Here is a 12,626-nt window from a genome sequence, read left to right on the forward strand (position 1 = left end):
AAAAAAAAAGAAGAAAAATAGGTTCATTTCAGTAAAATAACTTCTGCACCAATCCTTATAAAGTCAGGAAAAGTTTGAAAATTGTATTTTGAATTTGTTAATTGAGTTACCAACATCAATGGATATGTATACCACTCTCCATACTCCAGAGATGTTCATTTTCTACACAATGTTCATATAATAAAAAAAGACATGAAAGTCAATCTAAATATTGGATATTTAAGTAGTTTGAGAAAGTTTTAAAAGTGCAAGGGCAACTAACCATTGTAAAGCTGCTTAAAAGGATAACAAATTTCTGTTAAAATCTCGTTGATTTTTTACAACCTGTAATAGGAATCATAATGCAGAGTTTGAAATCGATAGGACAATTCTAACATGTCTAAATTTACGAAAAGAGCTAAACGTTACAGACGGACTTCATTTAAAATTAATATGTTGATAAAAAATGGCGTCAAGTTAGCTTACCTACTAAAATGGAACTCGTTTATTAGTTAGTTTGTTCATCCAGACAGTGGGAAGAGAGAAATGGAATAAAGAGTGTGAAAGGGGGCATCGCTATTTTAGCCTGCTGCAAGTTTCTCTTTGTTGGAGAACATGAAAAACTAGTGTGAGATCCAAGTACTAACATATCCAATAATATAGTTTTAAAATCTGTTAACAGAATAGAAATGTATTTCATTTTAGCAGATTCGCTTTATGCACAGCAAATTTACAGTATATAAAGAACACTGTTCTAATAATTAGTTTATTTGGTTTTTAAAAATCCAACTTTGCCTTTGAGTAAATACTCTTATAATTTGCTCTAAATACCATTTAATTAAAATAGATCATTTAAAACTTTTAGAAAAGTTTTACAATTAAATTAAAGTAAATCAATGATTATACAAGATCATCCAAATATTGGACATCCCAGTAGAGTTTGTGGCCCATAGGGATAGGGATAATTGGAAATTTAATTTATTAATCATTGTTATGCCCTTGTACCTTTCCTGAGTTAAAGTAATATTATAAGAAAATTATAATAGAAAGAAGTTTAGATAATTCCCATTCATGTAATAACAAGGATGACAACATCAATGAGTACTGAGTAGCGAAGCCTATCAAAATAAAATAATTGCTCAGTGTTCACACGAACCTTCACACAAAAATATAAACATTTAAAAATTTATGTCTTTGATACTTTTGTATAAATGTGATTTTCTTACATGCCCGTTATAAACTCACCGAAGGAGCATAAAAATCGGGCTCGGCAGCTGCGACTAAACCTCAACTACAAACTCATTTGGATGCTTTGAAAGTTTTGTTTGAAAAGAGGGTTTGTTATATTTGTATCAGGTTTTTACTTTCAAGATTATCTATAATACAAAGTAGAACGATGTCTGTCTGTTTGTTTGTGTGTTTGTTTGTCTGTTTGTTTGTAGCGAAGGATCTCGCTAACCGCTGAACCGATCGGTTTCTCCTTTTCAGGGTAGCTTCTCATAGTTCCTGGGAAGGTTTATAACTATTTTCTTGGGGAGTGGGACACTCCCAATCCCCCCAAAAATGAAAAATACCCCCCCCAAAAAAAAATTATTTTTAAAACTAAAAATAAAATAGTGGGGTCGACTATACCCCACCCAAAAAAAAAATAATTCCCCCCCAAAAATTTTTTTTTTTCTTTTTCTTTTTTATTTTAAATCTAAAATACGAAAATTGGTTTGATCAAACCTCTTGGGGCAAAGCCCCTAAAGGCTAGGGGCGAAGCCGCTAGTATTTAAAATTGTAAAAGGGTGATTTACCTGAGGCTTACAGAAGGCTGACATACAGCTGCCGAGTCGAGCCCTTGCAAAAACTATATTCTGGATGCTCATCAATTATGTGAATCACTTTCCTCCATACTTTTTCTAACGGCCAGACGGACATTTTGAATTATGGAGTAGCTTCATTACAAATAAAAAAATATTTTGAAAATTGAACTACGAACAGGAAAATTAAGAAAAAACGCATAAACCGGATGAAATCCATAGAAATTGAAAAAGACAAATAAGTGGAATTAAGGCAATGTGCACTTTTCTACATGATTTTTCAGTATAACTGAGAACCAGTCCAATCCAGCGGATATAAATCGGTTTCAAAGTCATACTGGAAAATCGATTTATAATTCTAAAAATATACGAATGATTATTGCTTATTATTGTTCACAATTAAATAACCATTACGCATGAAATTTATTCTCACTAATCTGTTCAAATATTTATACAAAACAAAAAATTTAAAATAATTTTACAAGGAGTTATTTTAAGTCTAATTCCTTAAAGTTAAAACCTGCATTTCATTGGTTTATCTGAAAATATGTGAAAATGTGTATAAAACATATACAAATGATACCATTGGGTAATGGTCATTAAAATGTACACAATCGATATATTATTACTTTGAAGTTGCATCAGATTTGCATATACTCCCAGCTGGCTTAAATAACTATACCAACCCACCATCTCCGTTTACCTAAACCACTTTCTTCCTACTGGATGAACAAACTGACCAAAAAATGAGCAAATATTAGCAATATCAAATAGCAAGGTAAATTAACAAAAAAATTCCCCTGTCAATATATCCACGCATATCCTATATCCATTTTAGACACTCATTCTTCCATTTTCTTCCGTAAGTTGTTTTTAAGTTGTTTAGTATGTTAACTATTTATTAAGACATAAAACAAATGCACGAAAAGCGTGTTTATAAGTTACAAATACGTTTTTACACAGCAAAAATAATATTTTTTTATAGTAGCGCTTCTACTATACAATTACTAAGATTTTAGTAAGTTCAACATATAGATAATAAAAGTAAACTTCAATATTGTGATCGCCATTTAATTATACTTTTAGTATTATACAACACTTGCAGTCTAGTGTATTTGTAAAGCCTTAAATTTGCTGTTTTGTGTTCTAACTGCTTGATTAGAAACAGGGGATCAATCCCATTTAATGATCTTGTCAATATTATCAGGAATCCGAACACATCTAATATACTAAAATATAATAGTATATCTAGACATGCCTTAAACATAAGTAAACTGAATGATATTTTAAATAGTCATGCAAGTGGATTTATTATTACTTAAATCTTAAATTCTAAGAAAATAAAACTTGTAGTGGGCTAAAATATCAAAACCTGCAATCCACCCACTTTTACTCCCCCCCCCCCATCTTACTGGATGAACTAACTAACCAATAAATGAGTTCCATGTTAGAAATATAAGTTTCCTCTATCATAATATCCATATATATTCTATATCTATTGTGACAGCAATATTTTCAAATTTTATTGCCCACTTCCCTGAGATGGGTTTTTAAAAGATGAATGCCGCGTTTTTTCGGCGTTTTTTAGACATTGATTGATTGAACGAAGACGATAGAATTTCAACAGAGTATATAACTTAAGAATACTCAATTTTAAATTATTTTTTTTAGCAATTTTTATAATGTCTAACACAGCTCTAAAAAGATGCATTAATTAATATGCAGCAAAATGGATTGAAGATAATTTGTTTTTCTTCTATGAAGGCCGTACCAACAAAAGCGAAATAATTAAATAAATCGTTGTATACTCTTTTAGATTTCGCGAATGCCGCGCTTGCTATTCATAGCGTAAAAAATGTAGAAAAAACGCGGCATTATCTTTTAAGAACCCATCTCTGAAGTAAATTCAACTAGGAAAATTATATCCAAAGTAATATACTGGAGATAAAGAAAACATTTCGATTTTTTTATTCGGCTTTATAAAAAGGGTTTGTCGGGTATCGTCCATCTTGTTTTTTGACAATATTTGCAACGTCAAAATTTTTGACGGATTTACATGATTTGTATGTACAATGTACATCTAGCACAATTGTCATTTTCAGTAATTAAATTAATTAACAATACCATCCAAATACAGTGTGTTTTTTTATGAGAACTTTTTTGAAAACAATTTTACCCCATTTATAGTTATCAGAATTTAATGATTAATGGCTTATTTTCTTCGTTTTTTATAACCATTTATATAACATCAAAAAAATATTTTAGTTTTTATTAAAAAATTGCAGTAAAATCAAAAATTCAAAACCTAGGTGTCAACATTTAAAAATGGTTTTAGCGCATTTTTCTCATGCTTTAATCTTCTACCCTTTGCAAGACTGGCTGCAAAACGCTTAAAAGTAGAGATACAGAGTTAAAAATGGATACAGATACTTTTGGGGACATGCACTAGAACATATCAAAGTTTGAAGTCCATATCTCAACCCGGGAGGGAGTACTGGCCCCCTAAAAGTCGACTACGGAAAATCCAATTTTTTCTTGCAAAGGGTAGAAGATTTGAGCTTAAGAAAAATGCGCTAAAACCATTTTTAGATGTTGACACCTAAGTTCTGAATTTTTTATTTTACTGCACTTTTTAAATAAAAACTGAAATATTTTTTTGATGTTCTATAAATGGTTATAAAAAACGAAGAAAATAAGCCGTTAATCATTAAATTCTGATAACTATAAGTAAGACGAATGGTTAACGGACCCAACATGTAAAATCCTCAGAATGTAAAACTCAAGGCATCAAACTTTTAAATTTATTCAACGTTTCGAGGGCAAAACTGCCCTCATCATCAGGAATTTTTTTCGTCCGTGTACATTATTAACAAAACACAACTTGAAACTGATAACTATAAGTGGGGTAAAATTGCTTTCAAAAAAGTTCTCATAAAAAACACACACTGTATAACATGAATTGATTAAATACAGTATATATACAAATCATTACTTAACAGTACACTAAATATATTGGATAACTCCCTCTCTTTGATAATTAGAAAGTGTCAAAATCTATAACCTATAAACCCCCAACCTCGTGTAAAATCTCTGTACGTGCCTGAAAGATTGTGCACATGTATTTAAAGTAAAATACCAAAATAATAGATTACAGAGCAGCTTTGTTCCTTTAGCAACAAATAAATAAATTCTCACACAGTGATTGAAAAACTCGAATGCATAATAATGGTGTTCATTCATTTCAAATAATAACTTTTTTATTTTCTGGTTTAAAGTTTAGAAATTTGAAATTATACTGGCCCGCAAAGTATTATTACTTGTAAAAACTTTGATGATTTTTCATAAATCTTGATTGTTTTACTTTTGTGCCATTCATTGTGTCCAAACTTTTCCACTTATAATTTAAACTACAGAAAGGGTAATTTTGTTTACCCTGAATTGGGGTTTACATCAATATATTGTCAATCGTATAAACCCTTGAGATATTTGCCTTATCATGACAATGCAGACTTATGTTGATATAAAAATGGCATAGATTATTATATAATCTATTTTAACACAGCAAATTTTATTATTTAGAATTTTAGTTATTTCAAAGCAACGCAACACTTTTCATTCGCTTTTTGTCAACTTTTTCTTGAAGTTTTAATATATATATTGTTGCTAGGATTTTTTGTGAAAAATTTTTCTTATTTTCATAGATTTTGAAAACGAATAATTCTCAGAGCTTTTTAAAAGAATTATCATTGGCTTAATCAAATCAAATGATATTTATTCTAAAATTGAAAAATATTACTCCATACGACTAAAAACAGTTTGTGGTTTGATTTTATGAAATGGCATATTCTAGTTTTAATATGAACTTAAAATACTGAAAATTTTTGATTCAAAATCAATCGGGAAACAGTATAGATGTATAACCCAGGCAACTATCAGGCCAAAGATGTGAAGAACCTTATAAATAAAACCAGAGAGGAAAGGGAAATTGGGCTCCAAAAGTTCCCAAAGTATTATAACGTTTTCTTATTTGTTGGCATAAAAACTTGGGGGACTTTTTTGATTTTGATTGATTGGTTTATTCAGTTGAGTGTTCAACTATTTTAGCAAAAAATTATAATCTACAAAAAGAGTAATTTTAAGAGCCATCATTGAGGGTGTACTTCAATTTATTGTCCATTGTCTTATCCCTTTAGATCACTGAAATAAAACCCTTTGATATATAATTGAGAACAATAAAATAAACATCCAATAAAATACTAAATAATTTTTTATTTATTTCTTTGTTAATTTTGTGATATTTATCTGTGACATTTGCAAAACACCAAAAAAAACATGATGTGTTGATATCTTAAAATTAATACTGTCAGATTACATTAAGATATAAGATACGTATCTGTTTATTGACATTTTAATATACAAATTAGTTGAAATATGTAAAGAATACATTATACTGGTGGCTACACCTCTACATCTAGGGGCGCTGTATTTAAAGGGGTAGAGAGGAGCTAGAACAAAACTTTAACCATTTCTTTAAAACCCCCATAGGACCCATGTTAAGCTATAATAAAAAAGAGATTCTAATCGGTTTAGTAGTAATTGAGATCCTAAGCTTCAGACAAAAAAAAATTGTCTCGTATTTATTCGAATCCTGTGGATAGGAACCGGTTCTAATCCATACGAAAAACTATGTCTAGCATCGTATTATATCCAGCTTTCTACGAATATAAAAATGTACAATCATATGATTAAAACCTGTTTTTTTAGCCGGTGCCTTTAACACCTCGGGGCTAAAAAAACTAGTTTTAATCTTATAATTGTAAATGCTATATCCGCGGAAAGCCGTTTATAATACGAGAAATAACTATTATCAAACTCAAAAAGTATAAATATAGTTCGACATAAAAGTTATTCATCCATCTGTCTAATTACAGACACTAATTTATGTACACTTACAAAAGCTGTGGCTTGACTACCTACTTATGAATAAACTGATCGTTAATTTAGAAATGTTAAAATACCCCTATCGATATCAAACTAGACGTGATTCCGATTCCTCTGTATTTGTTGAAGTCCTTTGCTTTTATGGATTTTGTCATTCTTGTTTTATATTATTTTTACTCATGGCTTTTTATCTTGTATTTATAGTAAAAAAGATAAATAAAAGAATACCTACTTATGTTAATTATACACATAATTAAGCAAATTAAGTAGTGATTATATAAACAAGCACAATTGATAAAATAGCAAGTTTCGGGTTCACTAGTTTTATAAATATTTACTCCTTATAAAGAAAATAAACTAAAATTAAGCTCTCTGTAACTTTTATCATGGAGGAGATGGTATAGAACAATTTATGGTCATTGTCGTGTCCCTGTAGAATTAGATCAGAATTGTAGTTATACAGCATTTTAGGTAATTTTTTTTTGTCCGAATTGTGAGAATACACACTCAATTATGTTTTGTCTGTATATTTATAATTATGTTTTCATTAGATTCACACAAATCAGGCATAAAAAGCTTCAAAGACACGAATTTTCCAGTATGGCTGAAACCGATTAATATTCGCTGCATTGGAACCGATTTGAGCTTTGGCCAGTATGGTAAATCATGTAACGTATCGTATTATCCATAATTTTCCACGAATAAGAAAAATTTAGAAAATTCCTAGCAGTTTTGTTAGGTAGGAAATACGGCCTCTCGTGGAAACGAAAATTCAAATCAATCTTTTTACTATCCTCGGAAAGTTGTCTATAATACATAGATAAATAACTATAAGATATTATTAGATTAGAACATATTCAGATATTGTATTATATTTAATCAAGTTTTCGCGTGTGTTTGTGTAATTTAGCCATTGATTAAAATTAATCTTTCTCTATTAAATTTGTATTTCATTTTTTTAAAAACTTTTTTAGAAAATATATCCCTCTAAATTTCTAATTTTGAAAACAAAGAAATGATAATTGTAATGAAATTTTCCATTTAGAATTATAAATTTTATCTTATTTTTTAATTGTTTAGAAATTAGTAAATCAAAAGCTATTACAATGATATTTTAATTATATATTTCTATTAGATGATAAGTATTTAATTGTTATATTTTTTGTCATTGATTTTGACAAGTTAATTTCAGTGATTTGAAATTGAAACTATAGTCAGCGTATTGGTTATTATTTTACATACTCCACTACAGTGTGTCATATTTTAATATTCGCGGTAAATTTAATGTAATACAATGCTATACACGATTTTTCATGAGAAATCAGCGAATATTAATCGGTTTCGAAGACATACTGAAAAACACCATTCCTGACGTTGATACCTATATTTTGGTTTCATTGAGTGGTACAAAAACACAAGGATAGGATACAAATTTTAGCGAACATCCCTGACAAACCCTGTGCATGCCACTATATATGTCTGGAGAAGGGTAATAGATTTATTCTTACTTGGATCTTACACCAGATTATCATGTGCTCTAATAAAGTGAAACCCGTAGCTGGCTAAAATAACGATCCTTCCCATCCAAACTATTATCCTCATCCCCTTTCATTTTACTGGATGACCAAACTGACCAATAATTTATGTCCATGTTAGCAACCTAAATTGATGAACAATTTTTCCTGTCATAATATCCACGTATGTCGTATATTCTACATCCATTTCTGAAGATGAGTTGACTTACCCTCTTGGACACAAGCTTAGAACCTGCCGTTGAGAACAGTATTAAGCTTTTCTGAAAAGTGTAGGAAGCTGTTTACGAAGTACAACAGAAACACTCATTACACTCATGCATACTTTTTTCTATTAATACATAGTGTACTTAAAATAAATATAATTTGTTGGAAAGAAAAGAAATTATGATAACAATAAAAGCAAATTGCTTGGGTTAATAGATGAGAAAAAGATGTAAACAATTGAATTATGTAGATATTCTACTCCTTTTTTAATCCGCCCGTCGTCGGAGAGGTGATAGGTTCGACACCGCGTGATAACTAAAGACGTAAAAATAATTCCAGTACTGCTATAAATAGTTAAAGTAGGGGGAATACCTTGGCCTTACACAGGCACAGCTAGGACTTTCCAGACAATGGTCGTGCAATCAAAGGGTTGGTTGTTACTTAACCTAATATCCACCAGTGGGCGCTGAAATCTCGACTTGATTATGGCTAAGATTCAAACCAATCATCTTTCTAACAACGTTCAAGGCACCCTAGTTTTACTTTTTTTAAAAAGACTTTTTTATCCAAAAGACATGAGTCTATGTAATATAACTCACATACATTCAAATAGGTTAGATCTTAGAAAATGTTAGGAGACAAACCTAAAACTTAAAACCCATAATCATAGGTTAGTGTGTTTGCAATAAACCTAGTTCAAAATAAAGAGAAACTTGTAGCGGGCTAAAATAAGGATACATTCCCCTTACCCCATCACCCCCTCCGCTGCTTTATGAATAAACTGAATAATATATGATATCTATGTTAGCAAACTAAATTGATGACAATTTTCCACTGTCATAATATCCACGTATATTCTATATTCATTGTATACCTAAATATAAGTCTATATTTGTCTATGGGTTATTTGGTGGAAAAAGGTTTATTCTCAAATAAATCAAATATATCGGAAAACTGTTGCTCTAGACTTTCATTACAATATTCTTTATCTTCATTTAAACTTAGATGAATATAAATGAATGGTTGTGCAGCTAACTTTCCAAATCCGTCCAAGCTTTTTTTTTTTGGGGGGGGGGGTAAAATTAGGGTTCCATATGGTTTAAGGGGGTTAATCTAATGCATTTCTTTTAATTTTGAGGGGGATAAAATGAGGGGTAATCACTCCTTTACCCCCACCTTTGAACGTCTATGCACTAGCCAATGCTGAATTAAACAATATACTATACTAGTTTATATATAACTAGCGGCTACGCCCCTAGAGGCCTCTAGTGGCACTTTGAATGTTTTTTTATTTAAAATATCTAATTACAGAAATAATTGGTTTATGTTTCGTTCAAGTCTCTTTTTCGGGAGGGGTAATTTTTTTCTAGGGGCGATTTCTCCTGAGAGGATGGTGGTACCCTCCCCCAAAATAGTTATAAACCTTCCCGGGACTTATGAGAAGCTACCCTGTTAAGGAGAACCCGATCGGTCCAGCGGTAAGCGAGATCCTTCGGTACAAACACAAAGACATCCTGTTACTTTAGTATAAGGACTAGCGGCTACGCCCCTAGAGGCCTCTAGGGGCACTTGAGGAGGAGAGAGTCGAATTTGATAATTCAATTTCTTATTTTAGATTTTAAAAGAAAAAGTTAAAAAAAATTTACGTTTGATGTTTATTTTTCGTTGAACTCTCTTTCTAAAATTGGTAAATTTTTAAAAATTTAATTTCTCTAGGGAGGGTGGTGGTACCCTCCCCCAAAATAGTTATAAACCTTCCCGGGACATATGAGAATCTACCCTGTTAAGGAGAACCCAATCGGTTCAGCGGTTAGCGAGATCCTACGGTACACACAGACAGACAGACACACAGACAGACACACAGACAGACAAACATCCTGTTACTTTAGTATAAGGATTTAGCTGACTTTAACTCTTATGGCTCATGACAATATTAATTCTTATAGCAAATACTTGATATGTTTTAGAGGAAAAAATATTCCCCAAAAATTTGGAATATTGATTTCTTATTCGTTGTCTTTATAACTTTAGGGACTTTTACTGAATTTTGATCAGTTGGTGTATTAAGTTGAGTGTCCAAACGATTTAACCTCTAATTGTAATCTACAGAGTAGGTAATTCTGTGTATCGGCATTGGAGAAGATCCTCAACTTATTCGCCATTGTATAATTCCTTTAGAACCCTGACTCACAAGAATTGTTCTTATATTTGTTTATTTCAGGTCTCGCAAGAATAAGAAGTCAAAATCCAGAAAAGAAAAGAAGAATAAAAAGGGAAAAGGTAATTATAGAAGTACTCCTATAATATAGAGTAGTAAGATTTTTTTGTCTGAAGCTAAAGATCTCGAAAAATAGAGGTCTGAATTTGTTGGTCTTTTCAGGAAAGCTTCATGTCTTTCTTCTGGTGATTTTAGGCTATTTTCCGGACAAATAATAATTTGTTATCGTATCGTAATATAAATATCTTTCCGTGGATATTAAAATGAAAAAATAGGAGATTACAACCAGTTTTGTTATCCCTAATGGGCCAACGGCCAGGGCTAAATGAATTTTATAATTTTTATTTTAATATATTGGTGGAAAATTATTTGTAATACGATACAATACATAATTTTACAGTATGGCTGAGAACCGGTTCTAATCCACTAGCATCAATCGGTTTAGAAGCCATACTGGAATAGTTATTTCTCGTATCGTATTATAAACGGCTTTCCGCGGATATAGAATGTACAATCATAAGATTAAAACTAGTTTTTTTAGCCGGTGCCTTCGGCACCACTGGGCTAAAAAAACTAGTTTTAATCTTATGATTGTACATTTCTATATTCGTAGAAAACTGGATAGAATACGATGCTAGACATAGTTTTTTCGTATTCATGAGAACCGGTTCCTATCCACCGGATTCAAATGAATACGAGAAAATATAATTCTAATATTTTTAAGATAGGTTGCGTGACTAATTTAAAGTTTTTAAAAATCTACGAAAACAATTATAATAATTATTTTTGTTATTTCAGTTTCAACAACAGAAGTGCCAGCAATTATACAAGGTAAATATTAACATGTAGTTGTCCATAAAAATTTCTAAAATAACTTTAACAGATCTCGACTTTAAAAATTATTAAACACAAACTGCATTAAAAAGTTAAATGAAAAAATATATCAAAATTTCAACAGCCTTTTTGTGAATTTTATTTTTGTTTTATAGATATTATACTTTTTATTATCTTGTCTTTTCTACATTCGTACAAAACAGGGATAAAAAGATAATTAAAATAGAAGAAAATAATGAATGTATTAACTCTTGGATCTTACACCAGTTTACTCTAAAAAGAAAATTTAGGAAAGTACATTTTTTGGAGGGGGGGTAGTATTATACTACCCCAAAATAGATATAAACCTTACTAGGACCAATGAAAAGGTACACTGTAAAGGAATACAGTATCGGTTCAGCGGTTAGCAAGATCCTTCGGTACAGACAGACACATAGATATCCTGCTACTTTTGTATACTGATTACTCATCCTTGCTTACAACATGCATGGTATAAAATTGTATAAAAACATAAAAACCTATGTCCTGGAAATTATTAAAGGTGTCCCATTAATACTGTAATAGTAAACAAAAATTGTATACCAAACATCAAAAACATATTTACTTTAAAAAATTAGGCTTTTAAACATTCTAATCTTTACTGGTATTAAGGCTTAATTGATCTTTTAAATGTACAAATAGATAGTTTTTTAAGCTTATTTTACAAAATTCCTTGTAAATTAACTTAATTTTTTACTCAAACTCTCAACTTACTTTTCAAATCTGACTTTATTGAATGAACGTGTCTATTAGACATATATTTTCACTAGCTATATGAAAAGTAACAATTGAGGAAGTCTATGTAGTGTTTCATGCAGGGATTGGGTACCGCTGTTTTCCAATATGGCTTGTAAACCGAATAATATCCGCTGGATTACAACCGGTTCTTAGATATACTGAAATATTTTGTGTAGCGTCGTATTATAGCCCAGGTAATCAGTCCCTCGGGTCTAACAAAAATGGTTTAAATCTTAAAAGTTTTCCATTTTAATTTCCACGAAAAGATGTCTATAATAAAGTTAAATAACTATTATTCCTTCTGAATTTCTTACACAAAACGCAAAAATGTTT

At 30.6% G+C, this 12,626-nt stretch overlaps 1 protein-coding gene across 1 annotated transcript in view; it reads left to right on the forward strand.

The window, feature by feature from the left end:
* LOC145304356 (uncharacterized) overlaps window positions 1-12,626 on the forward strand; it is a 48,265-nt gene that overhangs the window by 7,185 nt on the left and 28,454 nt on the right. Inside the window, exons 3-4 of the mRNA XM_080146227.1 lie at window positions 10,686-10,744; window positions 11,481-11,513. Of these exons, the coding sequence (XP_080002353.1) occupies window positions 10,686-10,744; window positions 11,481-11,513 (92 nt within the window). The remainder of the gene's footprint in view (window positions 1-10,685; window positions 10,745-11,480; window positions 11,514-12,626) is intronic.

The sequence above is a fragment of the Acartia tonsa genome, chromosome 2 (assembly GCF_053477335.1).
Source record: "Acartia tonsa isolate MP-2025a chromosome 2, ASM5347733v1, whole genome shotgun sequence".
NCBI classification, from domain to species: domain Eukaryota; kingdom Metazoa; phylum Arthropoda; class Copepoda; order Calanoida; family Acartiidae; genus Acartia; species Acartia tonsa.